Below are 15,539 nucleotides of genomic sequence, written 5' to 3'. Positions count from 1 at the left end.
ATATTAGTCAAGTTTATAAGACTTCACAAGGGCCTCTTAACCGTAGGTAGGTCAACCACGATCTTTGCTCCAATGTTCATGCGGATAGCGCTTACAACCAGAACCACCTTGCACATATCATGGTTTCAAAAGCTTGATGTGATCCTTGGGGGTTTTTCATGTTCATTCTATTGCTTTCTTATATATATGAGGTGTTATTCTTTCTTCCAGGCGTTCTGTTGCATTTAGTTGGCCAATAGACATGACGAGAAACTATTCGGTTTCACGGGGCCTCCTCCTTTTCTGTCTTGTCCTCTCCACTAATGTTCTTGACGCTGCAAATGCAAGAAAATTGCAGCTCGCGAGTAGCATGAGTGCTCATGAAATGGGAAATGGCCTTCCAGAGAACACAAACGTTAAAAAGGAAGTGAACCTTCTAGAGCTCACGGTTGGAGGTTATGGGGGAGTATCACCTGGTGGTGGCTCTGGCATCGGGATGAACGGAGGCTTTGGCTCAGGTTACGGTGGTTCTGGATCCGGTGGGGCTGGAGGTGGTGGATTCGGTTCGGGCATTGGTTATGGGTCGGATGGTGGGTATGGACCTGGAATTGGGTATGGCTCAGATTCAGGCTTTGGTGGTGGCGGTGGTGGGTTAGGCGGCTCAGGTGGCATCGGAGGTGGTGGAATAGGCGGCTCAGGTGGCATTGGAGGTAGTGGTGGCGGTGGTGGATTAGGCGGTTCAGGGGGCATTGGAGGTGGTGGAATAGGCGGTTCAGGTGGCATTGGAGGTGGAGTAGGCGGTGGTGGCGGTGGTGGATTAGGCGGTTCAGGTGGCATTGGAGGTGGTGGAATAGGCGGTGGTGGGTTAGGCGGCTCAGGTGGCATTGGAGGTGGCGGTGGAGTAAGTGGTTCAGGAGGCGGTGGCGGCGGAGTTGGCGGTTCAGGAGGCACGGGTGGTGGTAGTGGTGGCGGTGGTGGTTATGGAGGCAACATGAATAATCCTTGATCCATGAGTGAGAGCGAGCGTTGGCGGGCAACGGCAACTCTGTATGGTGCTTAATTAATTGCTAAGATGATTAACGGGACAAGGATCTTAATTAAGGACACAAATAAATATAATACTTGTTTCTCTTATATTTTTATAATCAATGCAAAAGATAAAATACAACACTATACTCCTTATTATTGCGTGGCTCCACCTTCCATTAATTTGTAGTGGCCTGCAGCCGTACTTGTATTACCTATTTAACTCCACTATTTATCCACATCATTAACCAACACACTGCCGACTCAGTCATCGCATATATCTACTTGCAGACCAAGTGTTCGATAAAATGCCTCACCACCATAATCCACTCTTCTAAGCTTTCTATTCTGCCATCTCTCCATGCGTGGTTGGGAGGTGTCATGGCATGAACAAATCTCTACCGCTGACTCGCCGCATGTGCTCGAATCAAAGGGTCAAAAGCAGTGGATGAGACAATTATGAGTGTTTCCCTTTCAATACCAGAAATCTCCCCAACTACTCCATTAATTGATTGCACACACCATACCATCCCGTTTCCTATCCCTTGCCATTAATAGAATAATCCTCGAACGGTGCTTTTCCACTTTTATTTGTGCTATCATCACTGGCTCCCATTTTACCCGACGGCGAAGAAACTGCTATATATATGCACAGAGTTCTGCTCTGAGGCGACGCGATCGATTCTGAATTTGAAACCCTCCCTCTTGCGAGATGGGCGGAGGCAATGGCCAGAAGTCTAAAATGGCTCGGGAGAAAAACCTGGAGAAACAAAAGTCCTCCTCAAGAGGTAATTAAGCTGCCACCCAATTCTTTCTGATGGATGATTTCCCTCTTAAGAGTTGATTATGATTGTAATAATTTTCACAGGAAGTCAGCTGGAAAAGAACAAGAAAGCCATGACAATACAGGTAAAGTTCTGAGTCTCAATTATGTATCTAATTTGGTTCCTCGAGACTTAGAGGTAAAACACAAAACCCATTAGCAGCTCCATGTGAGATTGAAATGGAAGTGTTAATGAAAGTGGGTGGTTGTGAATGGTTGCAGTGCAAGGTGTGCATGCAGACATTTATATGCACAACGACGGAGGTGAAGTGCAGGGAGCATGCAGAAGCAAGGCACCCAAAATCTGATGTTTACGCCTGTTTTCCCCATCTTAAGAATCCCAACTCCTCCTAGAGGAGGCTGCCTGTAACAACATATGCTTCTGCAGAATATACTGATAAAAATCCAACATTCCTTTCAATAAACATAATTTTCACAAATGATTAGTTCTCTTTCACAATCAGTCTAATCAGTCTAATGATTAGTTCCTCTCTCCAGCGGGCGGATTAGTTCCCCTCTCCAGCTAAGCTGAGCTGAGCTGCGATCTCACAATCAGCCTAATGTCTCTCGCACAATCAGCCTAATGTCTCTCGATCGAGTAGTACAAAGCATTCTCACCATCATCAAACTAGTAGACTGACTGGAATTAGGCCAAGAAATAGTTTTTAATTATTCAATATAACAAATCAATACCAAAGGTTTTTAAGCTTTGTTTAAGAAATAATATATTTTAAGCTCAACTTAATTTTAAAATAAATATTAAAATTTAAATGTTAAGAGGAATTAAAAATTAAAAAAATAAAATTGAGTGCCACGTAGTTGCGCTTTCTTAGTACGCGAGAAGAGAACCAGTGTGGGTCCCACCAGACTAAATGCACACGCTTAATAGGGATATGAGGGCCACGCGCCTCCACTTTTAATGGCAAATGCCTGAATTCACGAAGTAGTGCAACGGAAAAGGAGGAGTACGTGTGGTCGAGGAAGCGATGAAGGGTATATGCGGTTTTGTGAAGAATCGGATGTGGCGCGAGAAGGACAGAGTCGGACGGTCGCATCCGGTGAGAGGCGGATCTGGAGAAACAGTCGGCTGATGAGATTTGGCGGAAAAGCGGTTAATATTTCGAATTAGGTTCCCAATGTTGCCAACGAGCTTCTTTGGAGGAGGGAGAGAAGAGAGCGAGTTTCGCCAGGTTGCCTTCCATTTCCTCATCAGATTGTTTTGATTTTCTTGATGTATTTCTTGATTTCGCTTTGAGAATTCAAAGTTCCGAAGAAAATTGTTTGGTTCTTTTGTTTTTGGTGGTGTTTCAGGTAAAATTTCTGACCGCGTTCAGATTTGAGACCCTAGCGTTTCTTCTCTTTTTAATCTCTCCTCTAGCGGGGAGTTGAAGCAGAGCAGACGACAATGGGATGGTGGAGCAGGATGACCTCTCCGTTGCGAAGATTTAGCTTCAGAGTCGCGTCTCGTCTAGGATTTCGCAAACGCGGTGCGTGATTTCTGTACTGAATCCTTGTTTATAGAAATGGAAGAGAGTGAATGAATTGAATGGTTGGGGATTTTGTTTGATTAGGACTGCTGAAACTTGGGCGAGATGTGAGGGCTTGCGAATACGGGGACGTGCAGGTGATGTGGGAGATGGTGAAGAGAAACGAAAAGGAGGTGGTTGGCGTCCAGGAGAGACGGCGAAAGAGGAGATCGTTGTTGAATATCTTGTGGTGGGGTGGATCAGGTGCATGCATTGGCTGCAGATTCTGAACAATTCACTTCACAATCCATCCCCACTCTTCTGTTATAAATCCGGCACCATGAATTTGGGTCACAAACAGATTCAAAGTTGAAGAAAAAAGCTGCACTCTACACTGATTCGAAGAAGAGGAAGAAGTGATTGCGCAGTTTAATCCAATCTTGACCAGACCCCCTCTCTTCTCTCCTTGCTTCCTTATCTATAAAATAATAAACTAAATTTTGGTATATGCAATTTCATCGTTTTTCTTTATCTCTCGTTTCCAATATTCATACTGTGGATTGCTGATTCAATACCGAATCCTTTTTCCCTCCGGAAACGAATAATTATTAATTTTCTCCATATTTTTAGATTAATCTTATTTTACAAGCCAGCGTTCTTACAATATAATTTTTCAAAGAACAAAAACAGAGCATCTTTATTGATGCACTTTATGGCTGTTATTATTACTCATTCAATGTTAATATATGATAAGTTGCTTCTTATTATTGGTTCTCACAAGGGCATTGTTGGTGTTTATTTGTGGGAGCTTATTGAATTGGAAGTTGGTTTTTCACGTCTGATATCCAGAATTCGACATTTGATAACCTCGACATTTCTCTGAGCTATTCTTGTTTCTTAACATAAACTCTATCCAGAATTCGACATTTGATAACCTCGACATTTCTCTGAGCTATTCTTGTTTCTTAACGTAAACTCACATTCTTGTTTCTTAACATAAACTCTATCCAGAATTCGACATTTGATAACCTCGACATTTCTCTGAGCTATTCTTGTTTCTTAACGTAAACTCACGAGCCCTTTTCTCATATATAGAGGAATGATATGCTATTCCTCCCTTTTCTCATATATAGAGGAATGATATGCTATTCCTCTAGGACATTGTCACCTTAACCACTGTCAAAGAATTTTTACCAAAAAATAATTTCTCTCCATGGCGAAGAGTGTCTGTGAAGCTAATGGACAAAAAGTTGCCTTTCCCTCTCTCCGAACAAGGATTTATCCTGCGAAATTACTTTTATGAACAAACAAAACATGGCATTCGGTTCACACTTGATTTAATCGGTTTGTTCCACACTACATTCTGTATCCGACCGTCCGTCCGTGTATTAAAAAAAACTTTCCTTTGTTGATTAAATCTCAAAACAATGTTCTTTGTTCTTCCGACATCCTCATCGGCAAGCAGTTTTGAAGAAGACGGTGTTTTCTTCTTCTCATTTGGAGTGGTCTTCTTGACTCTGCTCTGTTCCTAGCTCATGGGGAGGATAGCAGCAATCCACTGTTGGGGTGCGACAAAAAAAAAAGGCACAAAAGAAAAAAGTGGAGGTGCGGGGAATCGAACCCCGTGCCTCTCGCATGCGAAGCGAGCGCTCTACCATATGAGCTACACCCCCGTTATTGTTAATCATTATTAATAATTAAATTATTAAATATTTAATTGTTCTTTCCCGATGGCTCGCATTCCAAGCCTCTGCCATTTTAAAATTTGTAAAATTAACAATGTTTCTGCAAACGCAAAGCAGACATTTACTCCTCCACAGCCTGTATCCATTGCAGGTGATATGATCAACAAGCATTGACGATCACCTGATTCCTTTTATTGCTCCTCTACTGATCCAATTAAATGCCATTCCATATTTCCTCTGTTCTTTTAAATCCCTCATGGATGACCTCCTTTGAACAGGGCGTGTGTTCTTTTGTTTCTTTTTCTCAGCACATACTCGTTTTCAAGTTCTTGGCTTCTTCTTTCTGGGCCTGCTCTGCATTTCCACATTATTGCATTATGAAGCTTTCTGGGCTTTGGGTTTTCTTTTTGGTCCTCCAAACAACTTTATTGCTGTCTTGCTTTCCCAGCTATTTAAATGCCTCCTCCACCTCCGGTAATTTTGAAGTTAATGCTTGATTAATCATATTTTTCAGTTCTTAATTTGCCTATCTTTAACAACATTGGTATGCGTGTATTCAAATTCGAAGTTACAGCATCAAGTTCATAGATAGAGATTGAGTTGTAACTTCATTTGCTGTAACTTCATTTGCTGTAACTTCTGTAATTTTGCATGTTGCTTTTGCTGTGCTTTTCTTGAAGATATGGCTTTGAGCCACCACCATGTCAGTCCAAACGAATGCTTGTCTGACATACCCTTTAACAGGAAGCTGAAGGTACTACCCTTTTAAAAGCCTTTAAATCCAACAACTCACTTTCATAATGCATCTCTGTTCTTGATTAATGAGATTGGTTACAACTTTTTGGTTCCCAGTTCCAGACTGATAAACATAATAGCCTGGGGAAAAAGAAGGTTCACCCAGGTGATCTTAAACTTGATGACTACCCTACCATTGACCCAGTTCCAAGCTCAAAGACATCTGTCAAACCCGGGCCAATAGAGCATGGGGCTCCTCTCCTGCCTCATATGCCAATTCCTCCTCCTCCTGACCAGCCGGGCGATTATGCTTAGAGAGTAGACTGTTGTCTCCTCTGCTAGTTTGTCTTGAATAATCTAAGTTTGTTTCTCATGAAACCAAACCAACTATGTTATCCTGTCTGTTTTATATTGTGCAAAAGGTTGTCTTGAGTGATGTCATTCCTGTTATGTATCCTTTAAATGATATCTGTTCTGTTATCTACTGAAACAAGACAGTGTGGTAGAATGATAGACCAAGAGAACCAATGCATTTGATGATATGTCCGTTTCATCTGCTTCAAACTCCAGTTTCAGAAATTTTGAGGCATTATTATTTTATGTGTTTTTGTCTTTCATATTCATGGGAGCAAGGGAATAAAACATTCTTTACAATATCTATTAACGATAGGCTTGGACTTTTAGAAATAGTATCAAGAACGTTGGCCTCAAAGGGGTGGATTTGTGAGATCCCACATTGGTTGGAGAAAGGAACGAAACATTCCTTATAAGGGTGTGGAAACATCTCCTTAGTAGACGCGTTTTAAAACCGTGAGGTTGAAGGCGATACATAATGGGCCAAAACAAACAATACTTACTAGTTTGTTGCAAATGGTATTAGAGCCTGACATCACACCAAAAGGAGTGGATTATGAGATCTGCAAATCTCTACTAGACGTGTTTTAAAACCGTAGAACTGATGGCGATACGTTACGGGTTGTGGATAATATCTACTATTAGTGAGCTTAAGTACCACTTTAAGTATTAAAGAAACGCGCATGAAATATGTATAGAAAGCAGAAGGCAGAAGGTGTGCAGTGGTGTGGTAATCAAGCAGAGCACCAACTCCATTGAAATAGACAGAAGATGAAATAAGATAATTTTCTTGTTGCTCAAGTGAACATTGTAACCACCAACTTCAAGTTTAGGGGATTAAGATCCCATCAATCAACATCCAAATCAGTGCGCCTTCCTTCCCCTTCAGTCTTTTTCCCATCCTTCAACACAAAACCATATTGAAGGCAATTCAACTTTTTGTGTAGTGGAAGGGGATATCATTTTCATTGCCAATAAAGCACACTGGGACAAGGCTGGCGGGTCCTTTTCTGCTTTTCCTTTTTCCAGGTTCCCACACCGCTTTCTGTATCAAATTTTGCGGTTAATGATTAGGATGCGAGGTTGTTCCTCGATTATGTTAATGACTCCTTTGGATGTTTGGTGCATGTCTCTTGTTTGGTTGTCCAGAATCAGGAACAAAAACAAATGGGTAATTAACATCAAAACTACAACCCATGCCCTTAACAAAAGAGGCCTAAACAACAAACCAAACCCAAGAAACAGAGCATCTCATAAAGGGGATCCCTTTTCTACTTATGCCTCAAACCCCATTCCCAAACTCAGCTGTTGGCCCTCCGCCTTTATGCTCACAACGTGGAGGGTGCCATACTTAAGCTACCATTTTCTGCAACTTTTTGGCGATTGATTATTTAACTAAACAACCGATCAAGAAAAGAACCCACTTTCCCCTTCATTTTAAACACATAATTATTCTCTTGCTTTGTCTGGGCTGGCTATTCCTGTTCATACTACCCTTTTTTCACATTGAATGAACCCACGCCACTTTATTCTTTGCTGCTACTACTGTTGAAAATCGGTGGATTAGCTTAATTTTAGAGGTGTATAACATAGTTAGTCTCATGTTAAAGGAGACGTGACAGGATGTGCGGAATATAGCTCCTCAAATTGACGTAAAACAATATGGTATGAATGAGTAGAAATTGAGAAATAAAGCAGTTTACAGAGTGGGATTATGGGGCGAAAGAATTTATACTCAAGCAAAGAAAAGGCGCAGACTTTACCTCTTTTCCGGGCTTTAGAAATTGAGTGTCTAAGAAGGAAAGCTCACTTCTTTTGTAACAGGTCCTTCTCCTCCTCCTCCTAAACATGCACACACATGTTCGTTTTCGATAACATTATTAATACGAGCTTATGAATAATCTTTTGAGTAAGAGATCCGTGGAACCGCCCATAAATATTGTTCACTTGGGTCTATTGCGAATGACCATCCACACTCTTATAAAGAATTGCAATAGTTCAAGTCCCCCAAGAGAGTGGATTGTGAGATCCCACGTCGGTTGGAGAGGGGAGAGGGAAACAAAGCATTCTCATAAGGGTGTGGAAACCTATTCCTCGCGTTTCAAAATCTTCGTGCGAAGCCCATGAGGAAAAGAGACAAAAATGACAATATTTGCCAACCATGAGCTTGAGCTCTTACAAGAATGTTTCGTTCCTCTCCACAATCAATGTCGGATCTCTTTGATCTGCATAAAGCCTTTCGGATGACTGCAAAAACAAATTTCAGAAATTGATGATAGTGGATGATATTTAGTAATCGTAAATTATAAGTTTCCCAAAGTTTAAGCATGGAGCTTTCATAATATACATTGAAACACTCCCTCCCTCCTCTATTCCATTTTAATAAGTTAGTTAGCAATGGATTTTCCGATTAATAATCACATTAACCACCAACAGTTCTTTCATAATTAAGCAAACTTGATGATTATGGAAGTTGGATGAACAAGTTACAACAATTAATACTTTAATCACACCTTATACCAAAAACTTTAATTCCTAATTATCATATGACACAAAATAAATGGGGCAATTGAATTACAAAATCTTTAGACCAAATTTTAATCGAAGTCAAAGGGAAGAAGGTCCATTGCTTTTTATGAAAATATGGAATGTTTGGTTTACCATTAATGCGTAATAATATCATTCCAAAATGCGTAATAATATTTAATTATTCGATTTAGGCGAAAAAAACACGGGATATTGGTGAATGGATTTTATTTATTGTACATTTGTCAGAATTTTGTGTAAATGTAACGTCTCTTCCAAGCTTCAATGACCTCACCATTACTCTCCTAATCCCTTTTCTTCCACCTCCATCAATGCGCGCCTCGCGTGCGCACCACGCCCCAATCGAATACTTTTTTAATTTCCTACGATGCCCTTATTCGAATGCGTTGCTGTTTGTTAACGCGAGTACTGGAAACTCCGCGAGTACTGGAAACTCCGCGAGTACTGGAAACTCCGCGAGTACTGGAAACTCCGCGAGTGGAGGGTTCTCTTTTAACGAATTGACATGAAGCTCCAAACAGGAGGGTTGCTAAAAGAAACGGTTATGGTCCTAAATCTCGCCTACACCAACTCCCCATTCTCCGTCGCCGCCGGGCTGTTACTGTTACTGTTACTGTTACGGTTGTTACGGTCACTCACCTCCGTGGCTTAAACTCTCTCCTAATTACCGCCATAAATTCTCCTCATCCAACCCTCTCTGCGCCATATCTTTCTCTCTCTTGTTCCTCTTATTTTGCAGATTCTTCTTCTTTCTTCTTACGGCTGCCCATCTTGTTTTATCCCCGAATCTCTGAAATACTGCTAGGGTTTGTGGAATGGGAGGTGATTTCTTTTCTGAATTCAAGCAATGGTAGCTGCTGTGTCCACGACGCTAAACCCCAAAACTGCCGCCGCTCAGAAAGGGCCTCATCTTCATCCGACGCGGCAGAATTCGAACAGGATTCCTTTGTTTCCGTCTGACTCCGACAATGCAATTGATCCGCGTAAGCCGAAATCTCGTGAGGTCACTTCTCGATTTATGCCTCCATCGAACTCCTCTTCCTCGGCCTTGGTTACCAAACGGTCTCCTTCTCCTTCACTCGCTAGAACTCCCAGTTTAGCTGCTACGCCGACGCAGACTGGTTCTTCGGTTAATAAGCGTTCGCTATCGGTGGACCGAAGAAGAGTTGGCACTCCTAGGCCTTGTTCTCTTGATTTCAGGACTGGGAATGATAATGGTGGCGTGGCCGAGATGCCTGCTTCTCAGAAGCTCTTGCTTACTTCTACGAGAAGCTTATCTGTTTCATTCCAGGGCGAGTCCTTCTCTCTGCAAGTTAGTAAGGCGAAGCCGGTTCATTCACCAGGTGTGAGGAAGGGTACGCCTGAACGCAGGAAGTCGACGACGCCAGCGAGAGGTGGCGTTGCGGACAAAGCAGAGAACTCAAAGCCTATTGTAGATCAGCATAGATGGCCCGGGAGGTTGCGGCAGGCTAATTTGATGAGCAAGAGTTTGGATTGTGAGGACATAGCCGAAAGGATGAGGGTTAGTGGCAGATCTGTGAATGTCATGAGGCAGTTGCAGGGTCCTATGGCTCAGGGTAGGGCTTCCTTTGATGGGGTTTTGAGCTCGGATTCCGAAAATGGAGGATTAGAGAAGGCAGGTGAAGTTGTTATGGACGCAAATTCAGAAAATGTATCTGATCAGTCTAATGTAGCTTCATCTGATTCTGATAGCGTCTCTTCCGGTACAAATTCTGGAGCTCAAGAGTACAGTACTGGCGAAGTACAGGGGCAGCGTGGACCTCGCGGGATTGTAGTGCCGGCAAGATTTTGGCAGGAGACAAACAACCGGTTGCGGCGCCAGCCCGAAAATGGGTCGCCTTTGTCCAAAAATGTGGGGGTAAGAACTTTAGCTCCTTCCAAGCTTACCGTGCCAAAGAAGTTTGCGATGGATAGTCCTACATCATCTCCACGCGAAGTTGCCAACAGTCGAGGTCAATTGTCTCCCATTCGCGGTTCACCTAAGCCTATGTCACCAAGTAAGCTGTTAGCATCGTCCACCGGACCTCGGTTGAGGAATGCTGTGGGAAGTAAACCTCTTAATAGTTTGAGCAGCATTCCATTATCAATGACAAGTTTTGTTGCCGATGCTCGGAGGGGGAAGATTGCGGAGAACCGAATTGTAGATGCGCATTCTTTGAGGCTCTTACATAATCGGCTGTTACAATGGCGTTTTGTCAATGCCCGAGCAGATGCAGCCCATTGCGGCCTCAGGTTGAATGCAGAGGTACGCTTCGGCTAAACCCCCCATTTTCCCATTTTCCCATTTTCCCTTCTTCCTTCGGTTTTTGAGGTGCTTTTGAAAAATATATATTATTTTATTTTATTTTCTGTTCCATGTTCTCGCAAATCTGTGGACGGTGGTAAGTTGACCGTTCAAGAATGGTTGGGTTCTATTGTCTTTTCGTTTTTTTAATAAAAAATCTTAATTCAAGGGATGGTACTTAACATTATTTTAATTGCATCAGAGAAGCCTCTATAACGCCTGGCTGAGTACCACGAAGCTTCGTGAATCTGTTAGAACAAAGAGATCGGAGTTACAGTTACTAAAACAAAAACTAACGTTAACGTCCATCCTCAGTTGGCAGGTAAGACTAATATTATCCATTTTCCCCTTAGTTTTTTTTAGCTCTCTCTTGTTTCTACCTTTTTCTTTCTTCTTTCTAATGAAAGTTGTGATTCTTGAAGTTCATTTTATGCCATTTTAGCTATTTCTACAACTGCTTTTGCCAATTCTGAGGCAAGGGGAAGCTTCCCCATGACCCACCTACGTTTTGTGGAACTGGGTTGTTAGGAAATGGTTCTAAAAGTGGTCTTAATATTATCCTGCAGTGTTACTGTTATTATTTCATTTCCTAGACTAGAGTCAAATTTTACTGGTTTTTTGCTTCAATTTCCATTTACCATGGCTAATATAGTTAGGACTATGTGAGACGCATTGGATTTTGATTCTTTAAATGTTATTATTTCCCCCTACTTTTTGAACTGATCTCGTCTGATTTGGCCCTGTTTGGTGACAATAGATGTCGCGTTTGGAGGAGTGGGATGAACTGGATCAAGACTTTTCCAACAGCTTATCAGGTGTTACTGAAGCTTTGAGGGCTAGCACCCTTCGCCTGCCAGTTGTTGGGGCAGCAAAGGTAGAGACGTCATTGTGTATGCTGCTGTCTTTGAGAGCAAGAGATTATTGGCTATGCGGTTCACCGTTTCATTGATTTGATTGTTTTAGTTAGGTGTCTTACTTGCAATTCTATTTCCTTTCTGCTACAGGCGGATGTCCAAGATATTAAGGACGCAATTTCTTCTGCCGTTGATGTCCTGCAGACAATGGCATCATCAGTTTGCTTTCTATTATCAAAGGTGACGGTCATCATTTTTCTGTTGTTTCCATTTTGAATAGATTTTGAAGCTGTAAAATGTTGCTAGGCATTTGCTAAATTTATTACCATGGTCCGTTGTGAAAACCCTGGTTGAAAGTATTCTAGAATGTCCACGAACTTATGATGCTTGCACATTTGATAATAAACCAATATGAATGGTGTATGAACTGTTTTTTTTTTTTTTTTCCCTGAAGAAGAACATTAATTAAACGAGAAAAGGTTAAACTAGAAGGAAAGAGGAAGATAAGAAACCTACCAAATCTTTGCCAAAAGCAGACGACAGAAGATTCTCCAGGATTGTATAAATAAGAAGTATCTGCCCAATGAACTGCAATATGAAGCTAAAAACAAGCCAACTCCAAAATTTCCTCTTCTGTACTTCGTCAAAATATTTTAGTTCATAGCAATAGCTTTAACAGATTAAACCAATGGATCCTTACTTTTCCCTCAGTGGGAAAACCAGTCAGCAATTTAGGAAGTTCTTGATGCATAGCATATTGCACCAAGAAATCCCAAAAGTTACAAATAAGAACCACCATAGGACTCTAGACAATGGGCAGCTATCAGAACAATTTGGTACATTGTACTGCTATAAGACCAGAGCGGCAAGCCTTTCAGAAAGGATTTCTTTACTGGGATTAAGGTGACTGAGGAGAGTTTTTTTTTTTTAAGAAGTTTTCCTTTTTATTAAGGGTTCAAATTCCGTTCTTGAGATTACTTGGTCCTGAAATCTTGCACCACTTCGCTGCAAATCAGTTCATTCCTCTTCTTTGCTAACGTTAAAGTTCTTCCTAAATTTAACTCCTGGCATGCACACTCAATAAGTTGATAGCAACTTGCAAGGGCATAAAGTCGCAGGAAATGGTTGTCAGATTATTAATTTGGCAGTCATGAGCAGAATTATGTCCAAGAACACTATCTCTCAATTCTTATTGTGTAGAAGGATTATATATAAGTTCCACACCATAACCTTATGAATATCAATCTAGTGGTCTTCAACTTGCATCTGAGATTAACAGTTCTTTTGATGCCAATTTGCCTTTGCAGGGTTGTCTTTCACCTTTGATAATTTCTTCACCAGTAGTTAGCATGACTACAATTTCTAACGAATCATTCTTTCTCTCACTCATTTCTTAAGGGGAAAAAGTGCTTCTTCAAAAGCACTTGAAGTGACTAGCTCTATAGATTGCTTACCGGAAACCAAGTTCCATCTCTACTCTTAGAACTTTTCTTCTATGGCTCTCAGAGCGGTCAGGTTTAGCTTTATGAGTTTGTTGATTCACACGGATTAACCATCATTGTACTTAATTCATCCTAGTTTTTAGATGCGGTTTATGGTCTTCGTTAGTGCATAGAAGGAACTTTCTTGTTATAGTCTATTAACTAGGGCTCTTAGAACTGGAAAAAAAAAAAAATCCAATTTCACCAATATCTGTAACATAGAACTTCTAGAGAACCATCATTAACTAGGGATTTCTGTAATATTTACTGTTTGAAAAATTATCCTGATATTCAGGGAACTCATATAACCACGTGAAGTTTAATTTTATGTATGTTCGCAGTCAGCTTTTTGATGCTTGTGACGGAAATGGATTTAGAAACTTGGATTTAGGTAGTATGGATATTGCCCTCGGTTTGCATTTTTCTGTGTTTCTGAGCATATTTCATTTGATAGGTTGGAAAAGTGAACTCTCTTGTTTTTGAGTTGGCGAATGTGAGTGCAAAGGAATGTACTTTGCTTGAGCGGGTAAAATGTCTATTGTCTGCAATTGCTGTACTCCAGGTAAATGCTTCTTTTGATACTTTGTTTATTTCTTCACATAAGTGTTCCCTTGGACGGACAAGTTGTTCTTTCTCATGTATATATTATAGTACGCATATATGTCTGTACTTATGTATTAAAGTTTTGGTAAATCAGGTGAAAGAGTGTAGTCTGCGAACGCAAATTTTACAGCGGAGATAGGCACCTTCGACCTGACAACTTACATGTAAAAGCTGTTGACTGTTGACTGTCTGAATGCTAACACAATTATAGCAGAAGATGAAACTCTCTACCCTTTTTGGGGAGGCAATAAGGACACTCTGGATGGTTTGTGGTTTTGGGAAGCTGAAGAGTGTCCGTCCACATATTTGATTTGGGTTTTGTTTGTTTGTTGACAAGAAAATTGTAAGTATTGTGTGTTTGCATGGTAGTGTAGGTGGCAGGGATTGTGGTTGATGTCAGATTGATTTGTGTATAGGTAGGTCCATTCATTACAGACCAGAGGTTTTCGTTTATAAAATATGAATTGGTGTGTTCTTTTTTCTGAATTGAATTTGGATTCTTCTTTATGTTTGCCTGAATTCTTTCTCATCCTCTGCAATTGAGTGAGAATCAAGAATAGAATTGGATGATAATAAGATTTGCAAAGTTGGTAAAAAAAAAGGGAAGAAAAGAGGATCTGAGCTGGTGGTGCAATGCTATGAGTAGAGGGTGAAGGAAGGGTCTGGGGGGTAGTGTAGTGTAGTTAAGCTCAAAACTTTAGAAAACCCATGAAGGACAAGGACAAGGACAAGGACAAGGACAATCACATTTGGTACTAAATCAAGAAGGATTTAGATAGGCAGTTGAAATCTCATGGTTTGAGAGGACACGGCATGATAGTCTTTTAATTGTGATTAGAATGGAATCTTTAAGATCGCGACGCAATGGTTGTTGTTGTTGTTTGTGAGTTTGTGGTGTGGAAATTGTGGTATTTGTGTAGAAGACAAGTCCCCCACAGAGCAGGGCAGCTCCCTTTATGATGGAAACACTGCATTCATTCCTTTATGATACAGACTATACTCTCTGCTTTCTATATTCTACGTTTACAATGCATATGGAACTGTTTCAGGAGAGAAGAAGGGAGGAGATGGGGGCTTGGTTGGGTGTGGAAGGAGATTCCATTGGTTGATGAAGTACAGTACAGTACAGTACAGTGCTGTGGTGATGAGTCAGGTACACTTTCCATGCTCCAACAAAACCCCACACAATTTGTCTCACACACACACACACCCACCCACCCACCCGAATATTTCACCACGAGGCCACCACACAAAAGAAAGAAAATTTTTATTTTATGTTTAATTCTTGGTTACTATTTAAAAATAAAAAAATAAAAATCTTTTTGAGTTTGAACATCGTTTAAATTTCAAATTTTTATATATAAAGATATATTAAATACAAAATTTATTTTATTTTTTAAAAAAGAAGTTTTAAAATAATGAGTGTAGGAATATATGGGTAATTTAAACAAAAAAATAAATAAAAATAAAATAAATAAAATGGGGGAGTCTGTACTTGTATCTGTTGTTGTGGGATCCACGTAAGCATTTTGGGTATTTTGGTAAAGACGCGGCGAAGCGAATGGATCAGAATGGGTGTCTTCGAAAATAATGAAAAATATATGACTTTTTTTTTTTTTTTTTTTTTTTTTTTTTTTTTTTTTTTTTTTTTTTTTTTTTTTTTTTTTTTTTTTTTTTTTTT

At 40.6% G+C, this 15,539-nt stretch overlaps 4 protein-coding genes, 1 long non-coding RNA gene and 1 other non-coding gene across 9 annotated transcripts; 5 read left to right on the top strand and 1 right to left on the bottom strand.

Moving 5' to 3' along the window:
• The first annotated feature begins 95 nt into the window (after window positions 1-95).
• Window positions 96-1,113, top strand: LOC111443590 (acanthoscurrin-2-like). Of its 4 annotated transcripts, XM_023081474.1 has the most exons (3): window positions 96-689; window positions 735-809; window positions 858-1,113. In XM_023081474.1, exons 1-3 carry the CDS (start codon window positions 242-244, stop codon window positions 983-985), a joined length of 651 nt encoding a protein of 216 aa, XP_022937242.1. In that variant the 5' UTR covers window positions 96-241; the 3' UTR covers window positions 986-1,113. The 4 variants fall into 4 exon arrangements, with proteins under 4 accessions (XP_022937242.1, XP_022937243.1, XP_022937241.1 ...); XM_023081475.1 differs by having other exon boundaries at window positions 96-755; XM_023081473.1 differs by having other exon boundaries at window positions 96-771; window positions 841-1,113.
• Window positions 1,114-1,331: 218 nt separating this feature from the next.
• Window positions 1,332-2,249, top strand: LOC111443593 (uncharacterized protein At2g23090-like). Its single transcript, XM_023081480.1, has 3 exons — window positions 1,332-1,793; window positions 1,874-1,914; window positions 2,051-2,249. The coding sequence occupies exons 1-3, from the start codon at window positions 1,718-1,720 to the stop codon at window positions 2,180-2,182; spliced, it is 249 nt and encodes an 82-aa protein (XP_022937248.1). The 5' UTR covers window positions 1,332-1,717; the 3' UTR covers window positions 2,183-2,249.
• Window positions 2,250-2,618: 369 nt separating this feature from the next.
• LOC111443266 lies at window positions 2,619-3,825 on the top strand. The gene is made up of 3 exons (XR_002710453.1): window positions 2,619-3,018; window positions 3,140-3,315; window positions 3,400-3,825. It is a non-coding gene; the product is annotated as an uncharacterized LOC111443266 (long non-coding RNA).
• A 1,069-nt stretch (window positions 3,826-4,894) lies between these two features.
• TRNAA-CGC lies at window positions 4,895-4,967 on the bottom strand. The gene has a single exon. It is a non-coding gene; the product is annotated as a tRNA-Ala (tRNA).
• A 162-nt stretch (window positions 4,968-5,129) lies between these two features.
• Window positions 5,130-6,252, top strand: LOC111443464. The gene is made up of 3 exons (XM_023081279.1): window positions 5,130-5,453; window positions 5,660-5,733; window positions 5,832-6,252. The coding sequence occupies exons 1-3, from the start codon at window positions 5,198-5,200 to the stop codon at window positions 6,027-6,029; spliced, it is 528 nt and encodes a 175-aa protein (XP_022937047.1). The 5' UTR covers window positions 5,130-5,197; the 3' UTR covers window positions 6,030-6,252.
• A 2,852-nt stretch (window positions 6,253-9,104) lies between these two features.
• Window positions 9,105-14,349, top strand: LOC111443313 (QWRF motif-containing protein 2-like). Its single transcript, XM_023081084.1, has 6 exons — window positions 9,105-10,881; window positions 11,123-11,242; window positions 11,678-11,794; window positions 11,925-12,014; window positions 13,710-13,817; window positions 13,953-14,349. Exons 1-6 carry the CDS (start codon window positions 9,463-9,465, stop codon window positions 13,995-13,997), a joined length of 1,899 nt encoding a protein of 632 aa, XP_022936852.1. The 5' UTR covers window positions 9,105-9,462; the 3' UTR covers window positions 13,998-14,349.
• The last annotated feature ends 1,190 nt before the right edge of the window (window positions 14,350-15,539 follow it).

The sequence above is a fragment of the Cucurbita moschata genome, unplaced genomic scaffold (assembly GCF_002738365.1).
Source record: "Cucurbita moschata cultivar Rifu unplaced genomic scaffold, Cmos_1.0 Cmo_Scf00005, whole genome shotgun sequence".
Classification (NCBI taxonomy): Eukaryota; Viridiplantae; Streptophyta; class Magnoliopsida; order Cucurbitales; family Cucurbitaceae; genus Cucurbita; species Cucurbita moschata.
This window is presented reverse-complemented; position numbering and strand designations above follow the sequence as displayed.

What these genes read in the sequence shown, in the direction of transcription:
- LOC111443590 (XM_023081472.1), top strand. Translation starts at nt 242, where the DNA reads ATGACGAGAAACTATTCGGTTTCACGGGGCCTCCTCCTTTTCTGTCTT. An exon ending in TGGTGGATTAGGCGGTTCAG is followed by an intron (nt 810 to 857) that starts GTGGCATTGGAG and finishes TAGGCGGCTCAG; the next exon opens with GTGGCATTGGAGGTGGCGGT.
- LOC111443593 (XM_023081480.1), top strand. Translation starts at nt 1,718, where the DNA reads ATGGGCGGAGGCAATGGCCAGAAGTCTAAAATGGCTCGGGAGAAAAAC. An exon ending in ACAAAAGTCCTCCTCAAGAG is followed by an intron (nt 1,794 to 1,873) that starts GTAATTAAGCTG and finishes TAATTTTCACAG; the next exon opens with GAAGTCAGCTGGAAAAGAAC. An exon ending in AGAAAGCCATGACAATACAG is followed by an intron (nt 1,915 to 2,050) that starts GTAAAGTTCTGA and finishes GAATGGTTGCAG; the next exon opens with TGCAAGGTGTGCATGCAGAC.
- LOC111443464 (XM_023081279.1), top strand. Translation starts at nt 5,198, where the DNA reads ATGCCATTCCATATTTCCTCTGTTCTTTTAAATCCCTCATGGATGACC. An exon ending in AAATGCCTCCTCCACCTCCG is followed by an intron (nt 5,454 to 5,659) that starts GTAATTTTGAAG and finishes CTTTTCTTGAAG; the next exon opens with ATATGGCTTTGAGCCACCAC. An exon ending in CCTTTAACAGGAAGCTGAAG is followed by an intron (nt 5,734 to 5,831) that starts GTACTACCCTTT and finishes TTTGGTTCCCAG; the next exon opens with TTCCAGACTGATAAACATAA.
- LOC111443313 (XM_023081084.1), top strand. Translation starts at nt 9,463, where the DNA reads ATGGTAGCTGCTGTGTCCACGACGCTAAACCCCAAAACTGCCGCCGCT. An exon ending in CGTCCATCCTCAGTTGGCAG is followed by an intron (nt 11,243 to 11,677) that starts GTAAGACTAATA and finishes TGGTGACAATAG; the next exon opens with ATGTCGCGTTTGGAGGAGTG. An exon ending in CTGCAATTGCTGTACTCCAG is followed by an intron (nt 13,818 to 13,952) that starts GTAAATGCTTCT and finishes TTGGTAAATCAG; the next exon opens with GTGAAAGAGTGTAGTCTGCG.